General features: G+C 45.7%; 2 protein-coding genes across 2 annotated transcripts in view; one reads left to right on the plus strand and one right to left on the minus strand.

Moving 5' to 3' along the window:
* LOC108031563 (uncharacterized) lies at window positions 1-9,175 on the plus strand. The gene is made up of 6 exons (XM_050888393.1): window positions 1-277; window positions 1,439-1,765; window positions 6,666-6,781; window positions 7,360-8,112; window positions 8,536-8,720; window positions 8,824-9,175. Exons 2-6 carry the CDS (start codon window positions 1,681-1,683, stop codon window positions 8,891-8,893), a joined length of 1,209 nt encoding a protein of 402 aa, XP_050744350.1. The 5' UTR covers window positions 1-277; window positions 1,439-1,680; the 3' UTR covers window positions 8,894-9,175.
* LOC108031562 (octopamine receptor beta-1R) overlaps window positions 8,995-20,867 on the minus strand; it is a 25,989-nt gene continuing 14,116 nt past the window's right edge. The window contains exons 2-8 of the mRNA XM_017105108.3: window positions 19,956-20,531; window positions 16,895-17,092; window positions 16,119-16,290; window positions 15,026-15,162; window positions 14,761-14,943; window positions 13,980-14,133; window positions 8,995-12,450 (exon numbers count right to left, since the gene is read on the minus strand). Coding sequence (XP_016960597.1) covers window positions 12,187-12,450; window positions 13,980-14,133; window positions 14,761-14,943; window positions 15,026-15,162; window positions 16,119-16,290; window positions 16,895-17,092; window positions 19,956-20,380 — 1,533 coding nt within the window. The 5' untranslated portion in view covers window positions 20,381-20,531 and the 3' untranslated portion in view covers window positions 8,995-12,186. The remainder of the gene's footprint in view (window positions 12,451-13,979; window positions 14,134-14,760; window positions 14,944-15,025; window positions 15,163-16,118; window positions 16,291-16,894; window positions 17,093-19,955; window positions 20,532-20,867) is intronic.

Here is a 20,867-nt window from a genome sequence, read left to right on the forward strand (position 1 = left end):
CGATTCGAAACGGCCAAAGATCGCGGATCGCGAATGTTTTCGAGTTGAGACAGACGCCGTTCCTCTCTGCGCCAGTTCAGGTGTATCTAGGTTAAATTCGCGAGCGGAGTGTGTTACAAAATGATGGAAAGTGTGCAAAAAAAGCATCAGAAGGCGATACGAAAATTGACTAAGTAGATTGTTGGCCAACTGCTGTGCGCTGTGCGCTGTCGTCTCGTCGGGTCGGGTGTTCGATGAAAAGCGAAACCTGTGCGAAAAAAGAAAGCGAGTTTTCACTGTAAGCAAAATCCCTCGGCTTAGATCGCAGCATTTCAGCTGAATAGGCGCTTCGAGTAGTTTTAGTGACTGCTCGCTGGCGTAGTGTTTTCGCAACGAAAGGCGAGGCGAACGCTTACTCATGCCCCGGGCACATATATGTGTATCTTTAAGCCCCTGAGGCCCGACCCCGAACCCTACCCCTCAGAGCCGAGTGCAGACTGGCAGACTGAAAGACCAGACTTTGTTCATCCGGCATTTCCCGAACAAGCCGCCTGGCAACAGCGGCGGTCGATCGCTCAGCTGGTTCATTTAGGGGTGAAAAGAGGGACAGGCAGGAGGGCTCACACCTGAGACCGAGTGCCGTTAGGCGGCAAACGGGATCTGCCAGATACAACCAATGCGATCCATAAGATGCAAGATACAAGCCAGAGCGGAGTATCTGTATCTCGCTCATGCCCAAGTGTACATCTGTGTGTATGGCTGTGCCTGTGCCTGAGCCACGTTAATAGCCATCGCAAATATTGCAAAAGCAAACCGAGACGGGGCTACCTGTTGACGGCTCTGGATGGTCTCACCTTTCGGCCCTGCTCACCATAAGCCGGAGTGTGGTCTCTCGAGTACTGAGCTCGAGGCCCCGCACCGCCCAGCCCCTCCCCCAGCACGACAAGTGCTAATTTAGTTATCACAATTTTTGATTTGATTAGGTTTTATCTAACTGCGTACACCCCATACACCTTACACACCTCTGGCAATCAGTGGGCTTTGCAAAATAAAATCGTAAACCGAGGCAAAGGTGTAGCCAGTCGGCAGCGATAAGCGCTGGAACCCAGAACCCAGAACCCAGAACCCAGAACCCAGAGCCCCCCGAAAAGCAGAACGGGTGAACAGACCGCTCAAGAAGCGCGCCGCGATCGTTCGATCGCCCCTCGTCCGCCACGCGCCCTTCTAGAATCGCCAATCACCCAACCACCCAATCAGCCGTTCGTATTTCGGATTGTATCGGATCGTAAACCCCAGAGCGCCCCCCTCATGCCCGGTTCTGCTGTCAAAGCGTTCGCCTGCCAGCCAAACAAACACAATAGCCGTTGCAAAAACAAAACACGAAATTTAAACAAAAATAAAACCCTCGGATGCGCGATTTGATTGTTTGGTTTTCTTTCTTTTCGCCCGGCATAACCAGTCTAATAATCGAGTTCGGGCGCTGCTGTCATTCAGTTTTATTTAATCTGCCACCGCTGGAAGTGCACTGCGTCCCCGGAGCCGCCGAGACTCCAGTGAGTCCCCCGAGTGATAAAGATAAAGCGAGCACCAGCGCGGCGAGTGTTCGATTGCTGCGACAATCGGAAACCAAAGAACTTTAGACGGCGAAGACCCTCTGGAAGACTCCACCACCACCACCACCGCCAACACCACTCCCGCAAAATGATAAAAACAAAGAGCAGCGACGACAAGCTCGACACGCTCCTCTCGCGCAGCGTGGTGCCGATCATCGATCTCGCCCACTGTGGTAAGTGCCCCCATCTGGGTGCACACAGGCCCTGTGTGTACACCATAGAGTCCCCCCTAGCGCCACCCCTTAGAGCAGGCGGCTGATCGCCACTCCAACCCGTTGCTAGGCCAGCGCTCGTGCACGGAGAGAAACAGGCGGCACCCGGCCATCAATGGGCAGGTTTTTCCATTCAAAAATAACACTTATCTGCGACTTGTCTCGGAGAGGTGGAAATGATTAGGCGTCTCCGGGCACGATAAATTCTATTCCACGTTCACGGCTAAGTTTGTTGTGAAATGGAAACCATCTGTGCAAACAAAAGCCAGGGGAAACAAATTTCAACTTATTTCTATAATATTTTCGGTGGGTTTTTCTTTATAAAATGAATCGTAATTCTAAAGTTACTATATGAACTCTTCAATTTGTGTTTTACCAGCGGAAGTACTTTCTGGTTAGCATAGAAAATCTTCTGATGGTAAAAAACTGAGAGCTACTGATATCACCATTAAAATTCCCAAGAACTACGATAAAAACAGCAAAACAAAATGTTAAAATTCCAATGATTCATGGATTCGCAATATAATGGTCCATAAACATATTCAACATTTCAAATATGTAGCATTCCCTGGAATTTTTATGATTTAAGTCATATATTAACTTTGTAATTAAACCGATATATAGTGTATAATATTGATAGATAAAGATTACTTCAGTAGCAACTTAAACATTAAAAAAAAATGTTAAAAATCCAATGAATCATGGACTCGCAATATGATGGTCCATACACATATTCCACACTTCAAATAGCATTCCTTTGAATTTTTATGATTTAAGTCATATATTAACTTTGTAATTAAACCGATATATAGTGTATAATATTGATAGATAAAGATTACTTCAGTAGCAACTTAAACATTAAAAAAAAATGTTAAAAATCCAATGAATCATGGACTCGGGATATGATGGTATATATACATATTCCACACTTCAAATAGCATTCCTTGGAATTTTGATGGTCCAAGTCATATATTCACTTTTAAATTAAACAGCTGGGAAGTGTAGTATTTTGATAGAATCAAGATTTCTTCAGTAGCAATACAAATATAAAAAATATATTTATTACTATTAGTATTTTCCTTGTGCACTTGAAAACTCCGCCGTCAGCTGGGCTTATGAGTCATCGACAGTTCTGTGCGGCTGACTATTCCCAATTGTTCAGGGCTACTGGGCTTCCCTAATTGCAGTTACTTAATTTTGCCGGAGTAGCTACGTCGTAGTTAATTATAAGTAATTACGGACTTGTGCAGCCGACACCTGATCTTTGGCAGCTGGGGTTCTCAGCGGAATCGAGTGAAAAATGCAAATGTGATCTTCGAGTCAACTGGCAGAAATCTGACTAAGAAACTACGTAGAATGTATACCTTATCGTTCAGAGTCGACTAATTGAAAGTAGATAGTTAATCTATGGAGTACTTATGTGCATGAAAACCCGGCCAGTATCACGCTATGGGAGCCTGCCATTCTTGGTACTACCATAATAAATCATGAGTAATGTCCGAGTGATTGCTCTCCAAAACGGTGGAGATTTTCCTTTGTTGTGGTTCATTAAAAACACAGAGTGCTCAATAAATTCAGTTCCACATTTATAGATCGATCTGGTGTGATAAACCAAACTTATAAATATTTATATCCATGTGTGGAAGCTTATAAATAATGCATACTGCTAAGGGAACTCTACAAGCTTAGTGTGATAAATAATAATTGAAGTAGTTCAGTTAGTATTGTGTATCTCAAAGATGAAGAGAAATACATTTTAGATCGTGCGCTGTGCTTGTGCTGCCCAGATTACCACGAGCTGTGTGGATAACCTCTAAGATACCGGGTTCAAACCCGCTCCAGCAGATTTAATGGCTCTGTTTGTTCTGCGCGGCGTTTCTTCTGCCCTTTTTGGGCCAGCCCGAAATTTTCCATTTGCCTATTTCGGAGCCGTGCCCATTGTGTTAACTGGGTCTCCGCCGATACGTGACACAGTTTCTCCTCCTCCAGAAGGCAGGGTACTCCAATGCGCCGTGGAGAGGTGGCGCATACGCACTGCCTGCTTATCTGGCCGTAGCTTCGCCGAGGGTACGGTACAGTGCGGCCTGGCCTTGGTGGAAGCACTCTCTCGACCTTCCCGCCCGTCCGGAGCCATTGACCCCCAAAGCAGCTAGAAGCAATTAAATCGCTGCCTTGCGGCGTTTTTATGTCAACGGAACTTCAATTGGATTTTTCTCCCCTTTGTTTTGTTTATGTTTTTTGCTTTTTGTGCGCCCCTCAGAGGTTGGAGAGGTTTTTGAACTATATTGGAACGCGTACTTGTGGCATTTGTGGAATGTTTTGATCTCTACGCGCCCAATGTCACTGTAGTCAGTGCGGAAACTCAAACAAGACGCCTCAAAGTATTTACAATTGTTTGAGTTACGAAACCTGATTTTGTTGTGAATGCAATGGGCATTATTTGATCGCTGCAGCTTTATTTACACACCGCCGGTGACCAGCTACCAGTTTGGAAACGGCCGCTCCGTGACGCATCTTGTTTTGGCACTCTGGGGATTCACTGCCCAGCGTCACTGGGGGACCTCGCCTTGTTTTACTCGGAAGCCACAGGTGATACCACCGAAATGCGTAGCGTCGAGAGGGGCCAACGGCGGCTCGGGCATGCTAAGTAGTTGGGCTTTTGCCACAGCCACAACCACAACCGATCGAAACCAGCTTAAACCTGTTGATTCTTGGTCCGGCCGACGTGCCTGGCGCTTTGTTTAATGGCCACAATCGCGTTTTGCCTGTTTGTGGCCAACTGAAAATACGTAGAAATCGCCGGCGGATTTCTCTTGACCCCCCACACACGCCACCTGAATTGAGTTCTCTGGACAAATCGAATTGACAGCTGGAGCCTCCAACACTTTGATGCTAGCTTTAATTCACAGTCGATAATGTTATTCCGGCCAATTACCGCGATGCCGTTGACTCCTCTCCGCATGTTTCAATGCCATCGAAATTGTTTTTCCATTAGCCCGACATCTGCAAGCCATTTCCCCCCACTTAAAGCCGCTTCCAATGGCCGCAATTCAGTTTTCTATAAATAAGTTATACTGCACAGCCATATTTCTCGGCGAAATTCCGCAACTAAATTGCCACGTACATATATGCGGGCTCAATGGGTCTATAAATATTGAATCGAGTTAAATCAACCGAGGGAGTCGAGTGGTAATTTGGGATCTATTTGAGGGCCTTGTTTAAGGGGTTATTCCCGCATGATGGGTATGTAGAAATTCCTATTTAAAAGAGGCAGAAAAAAGCTCAAGAATTTAATTAACATGTTCATATGGAATCCGCGTGACGGGCTCGCATTTTTTCCCAGTGGAACCAGAGTTCGTTTGCCCATTGCAATTGAATTACAAGTGTACAGAATCAAATGGCGTCGAAAACAAACTATAGAAATGCTTAACGCGTGCCCGCAATTGATGTCCGACCATAAATGCATAAAAGCCAATCAATTTCAGCAATAAATTTGTACAGCGGACGCCAATCAAATGGGAAAACACAATGAAACATGGGGAAAACAAGTCGAGACGTCGAGAAATTCTGGCAGTTGATCTTCGGGCTGCTTGGCCTCCTCGGCGAGCGAGTCGAGTGAATCCGCTGACTCAATTAGCTGAATTAGCGACAAGTTAGCACTGACAACTAGCTGGCCGGGAACCACGAAAAACGGCAAATTGAAAAGCGACTCGCATCCCAATTGCCGCCTAATTGAATTGCATGCCAGCTGAAAACGAGAATCCGCACGGAAAATAACGAAGCTCAACTGGACCGCCGCCCAATGAAAAGGAAAGGCGATCCGCTGGCTGACCGGTGGCGTCAATTGGAATCATTCGGTTCGCCCGACTGACCTCTCCGCCGACTCATCAGTATTCCGCATCATCATCTGCCCGCCAGTTGGGCAAATAACAATGATATTACGAGTGCGAGTGCGAGTTCGAGTACTTCCCGCCTGGCGACAGGGCTCTCGTTTCGCCCGGAATGAGATGATAAGGAGGCGTAATTGTTATTATTTGTGAAATGCTAAGTGCTGAAATTCTAAAAACCCTTATCGCAACCGGGTTCAGTGCGTCACAGGCCAAATGGGGAGCTGAGGGCAGGCAGCCAGAAGGTAACCGCCAGCGGGGAACTCTATTTATAGATTGCGCATACGCCCGGTGTGGCTCTGTGGCAGTGTTTGATTGCTTTGCATTCCCCGATTTCATTCATGACTTGTCCCCCGGTGAGTAAGTGCAAGGTTTCTGGCAGGGGAGGTTCCCTACACCCTTCCTGCAGATATCAGGCACCGCCTATCTGGTTGAAAGTCCATCTTTGGCGCACGAAGCGGTCGGCGGGGTGGACCGCAGCCACATCCGCTGCGGCTTTTCCGCGCATTTTCTATTTAATTTTCCGCGTGCATTGTCAATGCCGCCTTCGTTGCATTGAAATTGATTGCATTTACCTTTATTGCATTGGGCTGTGCACATTATCGACTTCGCATTTTGCCTGCCATGGCTGCGATAGGGGGTTGTTCAAGATTCCAAGTGCCCGATTATCTCGTCCGAGTGGGGGACTTACGTGTTCGGTGGGCGGCACGTGGATGTGGACGCCTCTCAGCCACACTTCTCAATGGGCCCTGACATTCAAATCATCGGCCAAGTGCCCGCGAGACAGTTATTTATTGCCCTCGGCCACGGAGTGAACAATCTGCCATAAACCAGGCCCACACTTTATGATGGCCAGGTGGAAAACAGTTCGGGTGGCCATAAACCGACGACCACAAAACAATTAGCGATTGAGTGGCAGTTCCGCTGGCTATTCCCACGCCCACTAATCTCTTCTTATCCCGATTTCGCTTCAGGTATCGAGGAGGTGCCGGTCAAGTCTGTGGTCAACCGCGTGGGCCACCAGCTGAAGAAGGCCCTTTCCGAGAAGGGCATGGCCCTGCTGGTCAACCATGGCATATCGGACGAGAAGGTGAGACTGAAGAATAATAAACGAATAATATATAAGTTCGGTTTGTTAGGTTTTAATATTTAAATTGTAATACTAATAATATTAATAATTTACATTTTATTTAAATTAAAATTTTATTGTGGTTGGATACGAAGAATCTCCAGATCAGTTCTCCAGGGAATATTAAAATGCATTGGTTACTCAATGAACAAACTTTAATCTCTGACTTTAAGTAGAAAATAACCATAGCGTCATAACTTACCCAGCTATCTGTAAATTTAAAATCTCAGTAAGGAAATATATATGCTTTTCATATCAGCATGATAGGAGTTGAAATTAATAGCTCCTATTCCAGGGGGAACCCTATCTCTAGAGAGATTAAACAGTAAAACAGTTTCAAGGTTAATGTACCCGTAATTCCGAGAACCGCTGATGATAAAGCTCAAAGAAAGCTCACCATCTAAGAACATTCTTGCTTAATCAGAATAAAAATATGTTATTAAAATGGGACACACTAGTTTTCTGTTAAATATATAATGGTAAAATCTAAAATGAAACAATCCACCTAATCTGGAATTTCCTCCTTCCCCCTGGAACAGCTCAAGACTGCCTGGGACCACCTGGATGACTTCGTGGACCTTCCGCCGGATGTGAGGCAGCACTACATCCGCGCGGAGGGCGACAAGCACGGCTACGTGAGCCGCGGCCAGCAGCGCTTCGACGGCAAGGCCCCGGAGCTGCGGCACGCCTTCAACATCAGCACACTGAACGCCCAGAATCTGCCCGAGGAGCCGCTGCCGGGATTCGCGGACCACATCAGCACCCTGGCCACGGACTTCAAGGCGCTGGCCAGCTTCATCCTGCAGGCCCTGGCCGTCTCCCTGGACATTCCGCACACCTTCTTCCTCGAAAAGCACTCGCACATGCTGTCCGGCGACCATGACAACATGAGCTCCCTGCGCATGCTCTACTACCCGCCCATCGTGGACGACGAGCCCGGCCAGAACGACGTGATTAAGGGCCGCTGCCAGTACAGCTACCAGCGCTGTCTGTCCAACCAGCCGGACTTCCGGCCGGAGCACAATCCCCGCGACGAGGACGACCTCAACGAGGTGGACGGGACCAACGGCCAGCTGTTCGAGCACAAGCTGGGCAGCGGAGCCGTCATTCAGTGCCCGCCGCACGTGGACTACGGCACCTTCACCCTGCTCTCCCAGGACTCGGAGGGCGGCCTGGAGGTGAGGCTGCCCGGCAGCGAGAAGTGGAACCGCGTGGGCCACCTGCCCGGCTCCATTCTCGTCAACTGCGGCGAGATCTTGAACATCTGGACACAGGGGCGGTATCCCGCACTGGTGAGTAGCTAAAAGTTGTGTAATAATAATAAATAAAAGATAATAATAATAATATAAAGGAAGTTCTTATTGATAAGAAAGTATCTTCAATTTCCTACATAGATTGATGTAAAAATGTTTCTTACTTAAGTGCTTGTACACCTGGCTTTCTTATCATTCTGAAACGCTTATATTGTTTTGAATACAGCTATAAATATAACGTTCCAACAGCTTTCAATCTGTTTTGGAAATAAAATGTATTTAAACAACGTGTTAGTAAGCTATAAAGTGATTAATGTATTGGACTAAAGCTTGATATATTGACTTAATAACAAGCTAATTTTCCTTATTGCTTATTGTCAACATACAGATTGGCTAAAACCTATAACTAATATTAGTTTCAAGTGGAGTTAATCCCTCTAATCCATTTTACTACACCCCCAGCAACACCGCGTGATCATACCCGAGCAGGAAACGATCCGGGCCCGCGGTCGGCACTCCATAGCGTTCTTCTGCCACCCGGACAACATAACCATGATATCGCCCACCGATCTGCCCAACCCAGATGCCGCCCAGGACAAGGCGTGTCTCAAGCAGCGCAAGAAGTCATTCAAGGCGGCGAAAGAGAGGTTGGTTACCACTGGGTTTTATTAACACTTCCTGTACTAAATCGATTTGCTTTCGTTCTTGCTTCTGGCTTATCGCCGACGATTGGCGGTCGTAAATCAACAGGGTCTACAATGCATATCAGTTGATTCAGAAGAAGTTTAGGGATACGTACAGGAGTAACAACCACTCGTAGCGACAGCAGCCGCCGGCCATCCATCGCATCTCTACCTGAGCCGGAGTGGAGTTCGTCGTGGGAACCGATGGGGTGGGGTGGAAATGAAAGGCAGCAACTCATATGATGTTTTGAACCTTTTTATTATTACCTTTACTTTATTCCATACGATTGTAATTGCTTCATTTCATTAATTTATATGTATCGCGATACTATATACAATACATGCATACACCGTAAACATATCCCTTTGTATAATAAATATATATGTATAATTTAATATAGTTTCCACTGAAAAACGCACATGTTAACATTTACTTAAGTCGAGGGGTTTCGCCTAATGGTTGCTCGTGAAACTTGGAAGGTATCTGCGTACAGTTCCGAAATTGACCGACAATCGACCACAAGATCCGTGCTAGTTGTTCTCTTTTTTTGTGGTTTGTAAATGTTTTTCACAAGTTAATTAACATTTTCCGCTCGTTATTTGCGTTTTGTATTTAATGCCGTGTGGCCGAGTTAGCTATGAATATATGAGTTTCGCATTAATATTTCATTACCTCCATGTGGTCTGATTTTAAAATTATCTTTTATTTACTTTTGCTTTACATGGCATTGACTTCAACTATTCACATGCATAATACATACAATATTCAACAATTATTCGACTACCATTATTATTAGACACTCAGTGTGTGTTTCTGTTACAAAATAAGCTTCAGCTCGGCGCTTCTGTTGGACATTTAACTTGTTTTGGCTTCGATTTTTGTTTGGAGTGCATCTGCATGAGTAAATTTGTTTGAACATTGAGCCTCTTTCAGCTGTTATGGTTACGTCTTAGGTACCTTGTATCTCTATCGCATCGTAGGAAAACGAAATAAAATGAATCAGTCGTATAAGATCGTACTACAGTCGCTGGCAGAAGTGTTTCACCAGTCATCGTCACCCAAGGGACTCGGGGATTTATCTGGAATGTGCGTGAAGTGTCAACTTATCTGGGATTGCATCATGGAGTGACTCGTCAGCATACCTCGCCGGGCGACTGTAATCGTCGTGAGCTTTACCTAATTGCCATTATTTAATTATTTACTTTTCGACACTTGCGCCACTTTTTAGTCTGTTTTCATTCGAGAGTCACATGCTCCCCTGAGTTGACATGCCAATTTGCGGTTAAACTAAATCGTATTTTCGTTAATTATGGCTGTTTTTGTTATGGCCGCCGTGATCCAGGTGGTTTACGGACACGCGCCGTACTTCTCCGGAAAAGTACCCTCATTTTAGGGGTACAAGGGTTTTGAAAACGAGGAAATACATTTATAATTCATACAGCTTTTTGAAATACAGATGCTGAATACAATATGTAAAATAACATATAATGAACAACTTAAAAACTGCAAGTGCTTACATTTTAATAACAATATTACACACAACATACAAATTCTATGTTGTAGATAGATACTCTTACTTCCTCGTTCAACGATTGCAACTTCTACTAAAGTGCAATGCACCTGGAAACACTTGTGGCAACAATGAAATCACGCAGGTACCACAAATAAATACATTCAAGTTATTTTAGTCAATGCAAAACTGTTTAAACTTTAGAGAGCATTCGCGTTTTGTACTTCGCCTTCTTATCGTTCGACGCTAATTTAGTTAACAATATTTGGCTACATTTCAAATGTTATCAACGCGCCGCCTGCCAACTTTCTCGTGGGCGTTCCGCAGTTTAAACAAAGCGTCGAGAGTTAAATAAAGCAAATATTGACACGCCCACTGGGGGCGGGGGAGTAGGGTGTTCTAGGGGTAGTAGGGGTAGTCACGCCGACAGAGACGGCAGATGCTCATTTGTCGGCGGCGGTGAGCTCTTAAGCCGGCGCTTTAAATAATGACTGTGAATCGCAGGAAAACGGCGGCGTTTTATGCATGTCGTACATATATTTTCTGCACGGTTTGATATTTTGGGCAAACAACTTCAGCCAGCTTTCCGCAGAAACACCTTTGATTTATGGGCGCAAGGGCGGCGACGAATTCGGCGCGGGGCGTGGCAGTCACTGATAATTTCTCTTATATCTGCTACTCAGCTAATTTCGAGTCGAAAGCGAAAGTCAACTAAACAGGCTTGGAGTCTGGGGATTTAGTTTATTGTGCTTCGTTAAGATTGTCCAGGCAAGAGAGTAGCGATATAGGAATTAGTCACACTTGCTCAAAAGATTACAAAACAGTTCCAGGAAGGTCGCTTGCATCTATTTGCAGAGGGGAGGTACACAAGTACTCGGCTACAGGTATAGATCGTATATAGTATATAGCCCTAAGGCGCTAGCTTGACTACAACAACAGTGTGGGACTCAGAGTCGGGAAACATCAAGGTTGAGGCTAAAAGACCCAGCGGATATGTTAGTAGTGCTTTAGCTTCTATATGCTACAGCATACGAATGAATCTTCTCTTTGGTTATGTGTTATGTCATATATACTTTGATTTTAATTTAATGGCGTAGATTATCTTTAATGTCTTGATCGAAATGAACTTTCTCCAATCCCTTTAGAGAAGTGAGTATATGAGTTATACGAAAAATAAGAACACCTCGCTAACCTTAGTTTTAGGTAACTAACAGTAGACTAAAGACCTGGTTGAGTGCCTTGAATATTTACAACATGAGTTAATCAAACTAGTCACTGATTACTGATCAGTCTTTACTCGCTAATCGAATAAAAGTAGAACACATATTAAATGAATCTTGTTCTTCGACGGGTTTTTAGAGTAAGTAACATATAGAAAAATCCAACATTTATCAACGAATATTTTGGACAAAAGAACTCTTCAACCAGACCTTCCACCTACAGTGTAACTATGGCTTCTGTTTACTTTTTACTTCAGAGTATTATTTCATATTTGTTTTTTGGGTTAACATCTCGTTTTTGTTTTTATATACGTATATCAAACATTCAATTCATATATCTATTCTGCATGCGCATTTATAAACACCTCTCTATGAAATTTCTGACAATTTACGTGTCACGGAGTAAATTGTATGTCGAAATAATTCTATTTGTATTTCAATTCATTTTGCACGTCAATTTGCTGTTCTTGAAGGCTTTCTATAATCTGTGGGATTGTCGTATTGTTGCTGTTGCTTTAGCTGTTTTGCCTGTGGTTAAATTCTTTTTAGCCCTCTTAGCAGCTATTTTGAGGAATGTTTTTTCGTTCTGACGAGTAGTGTATCTGTGAGCTGGCAATCTGGTTTCTGGAGAACACTTGGAGAGCACTGCGCACTCATGAACAGACGTTGTGAAGCACAGGAGCTGAGATCAAGTGCGTCCTAGTTGGTGTAGAGGGGGTGCAGCTGCTGCATCTGGGCGTCCGTGGTGGGCGTGACGTTGACGGCGTACTGGCGGGCCCGCATCACGCTCATGTGGATCTCCGACGAGGCCGTCGAGTTGACGCAGTTGGGCAGCTCGGCGGAGCCGGAGCCGGCGCGGGCTCCGTTGGTGCCCCGCCGACTGGGGCCGCCGAACTCCAGGTCCCGGTCGTCGTCCCGCCCCCTGTTGCGCCGACAGAAGTAGAAGGCGTAGGGGAAGAGGCTCTGCGGGGAGAAACAAGGCCGTGCCATCAGTGGATCCACATAGTCTCGCCCGTTTCGCTTAGAGTTCGCTATGTGTGGTAACTTAATAGAGTTAGCTCGCTACTGTACAGCACTCAGAGGTTAAGCATACGCCGCGTGGGACGGGCCACAATCGGCGGCCCCGGGGGAGGGGGTGGTGGGTTCTTGGGTTCGGTGGCGGCACATGTCTGTGACAATTTGGTTTCACACACAAAAAACAAAGGCTAAGGGCGGCCGGGGAAAAAAATACAAAAGAGACAAGCACACGCACAAAAAATGCTAAACGAAATGAAAGGCCGCGCATTCGTAGGAAAAAAGGGACGAACAAGGACCCGTCCGTGTGCCCGGGTGTCTGGGTGTTGGTGGTGTGTCAAAGTGTGCAGCATAAAAGGGAGCATTTTTAGAGAAAGAATAACATTTCATCATCAGCATTTACGCCTGTGTGGCGGAGGTGTGGGTGTGCGAGTGAGGCGTACGTATAGAGAAAGGTTCGGTTTTAATTTAAATATTACGTTTGTGCTTTCTGCTTCTGTTGCATACTTTGGCGCGCTTAGCTTTCGCCGGGCCAGAGGCAACGAAGCAGCACAGTGGGCGCCACTGTGCGTGGAAGGAGAGATGGTAGATGTTCGAGCTGTAGATGGTACTGTGTACTGTATGCGTGGTAAGTGGCAAGCAGAGTGTTGAAGCGATTAGAAGGCCCACGCCGGGACTGGCCCCAAAATCCCGTCCCGCAGGAAACCGATAGAGAGACAGAGAGCAGGCGCAGGCAGGCAGAGCAGTAGAGCAGTAGAGCAAAGAACGTGCAGAGTTTTCAGTTCTTCAGGCAGTGGAAAAGCTATTTTTCTTGCTTAGCAACCAGTAGATGAAGCATTTCAATCAGCTAATATGAACGCTACGCGTCTACACTCTCCGCTGAACACAGGACTGCACAGAGAAAAAGCACGGCTTACTTTTCTTATTGGTATCTCAGGATTTTTGCATCTTAAAGATATTTAGCTGACAAAAATATAGTTAGATAAGTAAGGATTTTTCTAATAAAATGATTGAAATCCAATAAAGTAAAGTAGTAAAGATGCCTCTATCGATTTTTAAACTATTAAATATTTTATTTTATACATAAGAACTAGCTATTCAACTGTTTGTAAATGAAATTTGAACTATAATGTGCTTGTTCTCTGTGCATCCTTGAGCCAATAGCTACCAAAATAAACGCTAAACGTGAGCCTCTTCGGTTGGACGCCGCTGTTGCCGCACTCGCGGCCGTGTTGCCAGCTGGTATTGCCGTCGATATAGCTGCCGCTGCCGCCTCTGTGCATGGGGTGGATGGGGTGGCGGTGGCCCTGTCCTTGGCGATTGCAGCGGTGGCCGAAGCCCTGTACTAAGTCTAAAGGTGGTGCAGAGAATTCAGTTTGGATGCCCGAACAAAGCGAAATTGAATAGAATAAAAGTCCCATCAAGATGTCGAAGTCGAAAATAAATGCAAATTACTCGAAGGCCAGCCCGCAACTCACCTTGAGGGTCTTCTTAAAGGCGGCCCTGAAGTCGCGGTTGAAGTATGCATAAATAATGGGGTTCAGGGCCGAGTTGAAGTAGCCGATCCAAAACAGGATGCCGACGAGCAGGCGCGGAGTGATGCAGCTATCGCACAGCGAGGATACGATGTACCTGGCATTCAATTAGGGGCGAGTGGAGGGTGAGAAGGGTTAGTTTTCACTTTCAAGTTGTATTCAATTTGTTTTTGAGATACTAGAACTGTAATTCTTTTATTATAAGGGAAAAAACACTTTAAGCCTTCAGTTCGAATTTCTTATAGTTATTATATGTCGCATTGCCCTAACAAAATCCTATAATTAAAATTAGATAAACCTATTTTTTTATTTTCTTAAAATGTATTAAGGGACTGAAATAAATCATCTATTTTATTTTTGAAAAACACCTAAGTATTGAGAAAATATACGAAATAAAATAACCACTACTTTTAAAATACATCCTGACGAAAAATGAGTATACTCAAGTATATATTGTATATTTTTTATATACTCTTTTGGTAAAAAAGTTTAATTATATAAAACTATTTAAAACTGCGTAATAAATATCATATAAAATGTTACCAATCAGGTACACCCTGCATATTTTAATATTCAGATAGATAAATTCTAGATGTACTTTTACCATCTCCTAAAAAAATATTTCGAGCAAGCCCGACTTAATTGAAAACCCCCCAACCCTGCGGCTTCAGAGCATTAGAGATACGAGTATTTACGCCCAATTTGGGCCATCAAGCATACGCACCAGAGGAAGAACGGCAGCCAGCAGATGAGGAAGGCGCTCATGATGATGCCCAGGGTGCGGGCGGCCTTCCGCTCCCGCCGCATCGTCGAGATGGTCGACTGCTCCACCTGGATGCTGGGCCGCGGCTTGGGAATTTGGCTAATCTGCAGATGCTTCTCGAGCAGCAGGGCGGCCACCTTGGATCTGCCGGGCACACACACAAGTAATTAGCGTTAATTGGCGCTGGCCAAATGAATGGGCCACTCGAAGGGCTGGTGGTGGTTACCTGTAGACCAGGCGCTCCTGCCGGTCGGCCTCCTGGTAAATGCGGTAGTACATCGAGAGCATCACGATGCCGGGGATCCAGAAGCTCATCGAGGAGCTGACTATGGCGTACGCCTTGTTCACTTTGAACTCGCATATCTGAAACGGCAAATTGGCATCGGAATCGAAACCGACGACGGGCAACTCAATTAGCGACTATAAATAAATCGAAATGGACACTGGACCATGGCCGAATGCCAGTGGCGAGCCCTAATGGAGCGCAATGCCCGGCAGTGGCCAACGTTGCGTATGGGCAATGCAATGCCAAGTGCGACAATAAAAACTCAATTACACCGTGCATTACGGCGGTGGCATGACAAAAGGCCACCAGAAGACATCTAATCGGATTTACGGCCAGTACGCTTGGTCTCCTGCGCTGACACTTATTAGCATAAACAAGTAAAACTAATTAGAGCCCTCCCACTCGCGGCGGCTAATGTATGCAAAGGGCCTTCCGCGTCGGTGGCACTGGAGGCAAAGCCAAAAATTATGCACAGCCTGCCTTCAAACCGGAATGGAATTACCTACATTTATTTCTACATCAGCGTTTTATTGCGCAATGATAGCCACCGCACTGGAGTGGGAGCAGCAGCTGCTGACGTCTAGAAACACATATATATATGTGGTGGTAGATCCCCCGGAGGAGCTGCCAAGTATTTGCCGGGAAAACCAATAAAATGGGGTAATAAATATGCTACCTGTCGGCTGGCAGCCTGAAAGGCGTAAAACTGCTTCAGCCACCCACAAACATAAATCAATTTCCGTTTAGGTGGGTCGGGGAGAAGTCAAAGGCACAGACGCCCACGTGGCCGAGATGCCATGCAAAATGCATGCAAAGTCGATACCGTTTTGCTACCGTTTCAACTAAATTAGAATTTTCTATTAGTTTGATGTGCTAGAAAATTGAATAAATAATGCAGGCCCACCGGGGGCAACCTCCCGAGCAAATCTGGTGGGGGCAGGGCAGCCCTTAATGTGGGACATCGCATTAATGGTGAATTTAATTGTCCAATTAGATGCATTAAGCGGCAGCGGGGCTTATGTGGGCTACTCACGTGCGGATTCGATTTGAGATACTTGTAGTTCTCGGTCGTTGTGTACCACCCGGAGCAGATGGGCAGGAACGAGAGAAGCGCCGGGGACAGCCACACCATCAGGAGCATGATGAACACGCGCCGCTGCGTCATGATTAGCGGATAATCCAGTGGCTGGACGATGGCGTAGTATCTATACGAAGGTAGAAAGAGGAAATACTTTGAAATACAATTTATGTTGGAAAAAATGCGTACTATTTATTAATAAGTCTTGGCAATAACTTACACAGGTGCCTAAAAGTATGCGGTGAAACTGTATTGCAGCATAGGCGCATTTATGAGATAATTAAATATTAAAGTGCATGACACCTCTTCTTGTAGGAAATTCACAATTTTAAATACTATATATAGGATTAGTATTATTTAATATCGATATATGAATAGGTCGTGGAAAGATCTAACACACCTAATACACACCTAAAAGTAGGCAGTACCAATTTATCATAGCATACTCTTAGGCGCACCAATAAAAGAAATAAAAAGTAATATTGAAAAAATTGCCGCAGAGTAAGAATATAAATAAATATTCAATTGCATGCCACCTCTCCTTATATGTAAAAGTAATTCCTTAATAAGGTACGTGCATTGCACTTATTACATTTCTTATACGACCTTTGCTGGCCGCACTTTTTATAGTAATTAAGGTATGTGTAATGCATTTATTAAATATCTTATACTTATTCCCTTGATGCTCAACAGTTAAATCAATTAGCCATGGCAAGGTAAACCGCACTCACCTGTCCACGGATATGCAGCAGAGGTGCATGATGCTGGCGGTGGAGAAGTAGACGTCGAAGCTGTTCCACATGTCGCACATCACCGATCCGAACATCCACTTGCCCGAGATCATGACGGAAGCATTAAAAGTCATCGCACAGAGGGCCACCAGCATGTCGGCGACGGCCAGCGAGACCACAAAGTAGTTGGTAATGATGCTGCAGTCCCAGGGAGTGGGGGTAAAAGCGAGAGCCGGGATAAGTCTAAGCAGGATCCAAGGCGGAAGCCACACAGCCAGGCACCGGGAGGAGGCAGCCTGAGTGCCAGTGGAATCGAGATTGCCAAGTTCTCAAATTAAATTTGTGCATTAAGCTTTCGAGTCGCTCACTGCTCACAGCGCTAATCGTTCCTCAGTCTTCCCAGCGAACTTGAGTTGAAAACTTTGGGGCGCACATTGCGCATACGCCGCGTGCGCCCGCTGTTTAATGTGGCACAGCGGCACTCTGAGTGGATTTCATTGTTTAATGGGTTAATTAATAATTAGCTTAACGCCACCACAACTTCCACCAGCGATCATCAACGTTGCGTGGCACCGCAAAACGTTAAGTCAATTAGGTGCACGCGGCGTATACGCAATGTGGAGCAGCAAATGCGTTTATCGTCCGTCAGAATGGATTTTCAAACAATCAGGCGTGCACAACCCCCTTATTTCGCAGCCATAACCGCAACCGAATGGGCGGTTGAGATACAAGTTTAAAAGCAGAATGTCTGCGGGGACTTGACTCGCAAATGAAAGTTTTTCTCGCAGACTAAACGGTTTAATATGCAAGATAAACTTTTGAATGGACGAACTTTTTCAACTGCATCAATCATGGATTGTGTGCCCTTTATATTCGTTTATACTCAGGATTTGTCCACTAAACTCGTTAACAATCGCTGGCTATTTTGTCATATTTCACCTGGACATTCAACCACCGTCCGCAAACCTAATTACGGCCGCAAACTGAGCCAACCGCAGACGGCCCGAAAGGTCGACCATCCGGGTCCGGGGGCAGGCTTAAAGCGCCGCAAAGCACAAAGGCAAAATGCGGAAAATGTTATTGAGGCGTTACCCAAAAGCCGCTTACATAGTGGGTGCGTGGGAACGAAGGGGTCGCCTGATGGGTGTCAGGTTTGATTACAATTATGAGTAGACACTTTCCGAGGGAGTCGAGTTGATAGGGAAAGTGGAGGGACATCCCCTAGCCTTGTCCGCACTTGATCTTGGGCCCGACTTTAATTCGTCACCCAATCTATCGATTTGTGTGACATGAATTATTCAAGTTGAGTGTTTAAGCGGCAAAGTCGCACAAATGTCGGCCAGCTGGCATAGCCAGAAAAAAGAGATTCCCTGGGTCACAGGAACTCGGCATGGGCTGGTGGCAGATGTAACATAGGGCCTAAGTGGGAATACATGTTGTTTCGTAATTAAGTCTAATTTGCCGTGATGATTTAAACTGCCTAGCGAGGCGCAAAAGGTGAAAATGGTGCGGAAAACGCACATGACAATGAGCACGGCAATGGAAGAGATGCTGGCCCGGGCGGTTGGGTTAAAAACGGCAACATGGCACAGACGAAGTCAGGGCCAGGTCCCAAATTGCCTGTCCCTGGCAGGCTAAATGAGGCTCATCCTCATCCTCGGTCGAATCCTCAGTCGCATCCTTAGAGGCAGCCGCAAATGTCAGGTGTGCGTCGGCCGGCTGTGCTGCCAAGGCGAAAGGAAAACGGCAATGACAGTGGAAGCCATTTTCTCGGGGCCGCTTTAATAGTCTGCGCCTTGACATTGAATGTCCCGGGGTTAGGTTGCGCCATTACACCATTGTCGCCTCGCTGCGAGTGTTTTATGTCGGGTTCTTTAAATGCCAGCGCTGCTGGCTTATGAATTTGCGGCCGAAACACGTACACACACTTCTTCGCAGCCATATTCCTCGGCCGCCCACCTGGCCAAGTGTGTATCTCATGTGGAGGCGGTGCGCAATTCGCAAAATTGACAAATTATATGGCCGTCCATAAAGTAAATGCCAATGGCGCCCTCCTAAGTAGGCAACAATATTTTTATGCTCGCCCCTTATTAACATTTCTAATGTAATTACGCACGTATCTAGCATTTAACTTGGCCAACTGGCTGCGGAGTCAACCTGCCACGCCCCGCGCGCTCGGGAGGCGGACAAGATGAGTTCTGTGCGCTTGACACGCGAAAATGATGGAAAATATGATAAATGATGACAAATTAATGGCCGCAAAAACGAGGTAGCTGCTCCAACGACTCGCAAGCCGAGCGCGGTCAAATCGCACAAAAACGCTCGGCATTAAGGTGCAAATAAAAAGGAACCTAAGCCCGAAAAAGGGGGACTACAGGGCCAAGTCATGTCCTTGACAGCTACAACATCCGCGATTCGTGGACAATGTGGCAGGTTACAACTCAGGCAATTGCTCACAAACAAAGGGGAACATAAAGGGAATAAATGTGGTGAGCAGAGCCTTTGTTTTTGGCTGTAGATTTTCAAAGATTATTACAAAAAGGGCTATAAACTTGAAAATAAATATTAAAGCAGGTAAACTTGATGTATTAAGGCATTTTGGTAAGTATCATATGGCTGTATTAACCGTTAACTCCACTAACTAACTGGATTTAAAAAAAAAACGTTAACTTAAAAAGCAAAATTTAAATATTAAACCAAAACATATTTATAATATACTAAATAGGTCAATTAGTGGAGAGCTAAGCAACTACAGAAACTGTCTTAACTGTCTTATATTAAATTAAACTGTTTTAAGCCCATTGAGTAAGTCAACACATTAGCAAGTGCCAAAGGACCATGCTCTTTTGAGTCTAAGCAAAAGACCCTTTTCCCTGCTCTCTTTTAAAGGACAATCCAATCCAACGAAACCGACACCGTGGCTGGTAAGTAAAAACCACTTGATTCAGGGCGACAAATTAATGGAGCCAATGGTAACCAACCCAGACATATGAACACACATGACCAGCCGGCGGATGCGGAAGGGGGAGAGGGAGGATGAGGAACAGCCACAAGGACTCACCGCAATTTCCGGTGGCGCATGACGGACACAATCACCAGCATGTTGCCCAGGATGGCGGCCAGTATGATGAAACCAATAATGAAACACTTGACGAAGACTAATGCCAGATGGCTGCTGCCGTCGGCGTCGTCCGAGGATCCCTCGCCCGCCTGCATGTCCTGTGCCTGTCCGGCGACGACATCTTCGACGGACACGGCGATGCTGCTCCCGCTGCCCACCGCACTGCCCAGTCCCTCGTCGATGAGCCCGTCGGCGATGAATTTCAAATAACGGGCGTGCGAGGCGGACTCCTCCAGCACGGGCAGCTTGCCCGCCAGCGGCTCCTTTGTGCCGCCGATGCTATCGATGCCGCCTCCGATGCTGCCCTCCAACATCGTCCTGGTTGTGGTGGCCGACATGGCCTGGAGTCTCTGCAGAAGCGTCATGGTGATGGCCACAGGCGGTGCCCCTCAGTTGCCACAGCGAAATGTTGTCCTAGTGCCACGGAAGAGGACTCTCAATGCGGACGACATGCTGCCCGGCTGACATTTGCTCTCATTCTGATGACCGCTATTATTGCCAATCGCTTGCCAAGTCCTGCAATTGAAAAAGAAACTCGATTTATTCGCTGCCGCATTTATGAGCGCACTTTTCAAGGGCCAGCAGTTTGTAAGCCAGTTTGTTGATGGCAAAAGTGGTATTTTCGCATTGGAGTCTGCAGAATGCTTAAGTAGAGAGCAATACAAATAGTTGGCATTTATGGGAGGATTTAAACGTGAACATTCCTTTTTATTGACGGGTATTTAAAATTAAAAATATTTGAGTAATTTCAGCCCGAAAATAATAGAAATAAAAAGTTGAAATATTAAACACATGTTTTAAACCCATTTCACTTTTAGTAACCAAACATTTAAGGTATTGTTATCACTAGTT

Source organism: Drosophila biarmipes, chromosome 3R, assembly GCF_025231255.1.
Source record: "Drosophila biarmipes strain raj3 chromosome 3R, RU_DBia_V1.1, whole genome shotgun sequence".
Taxonomy (NCBI): domain Eukaryota; kingdom Metazoa; phylum Arthropoda; class Insecta; order Diptera; family Drosophilidae; genus Drosophila; species Drosophila biarmipes.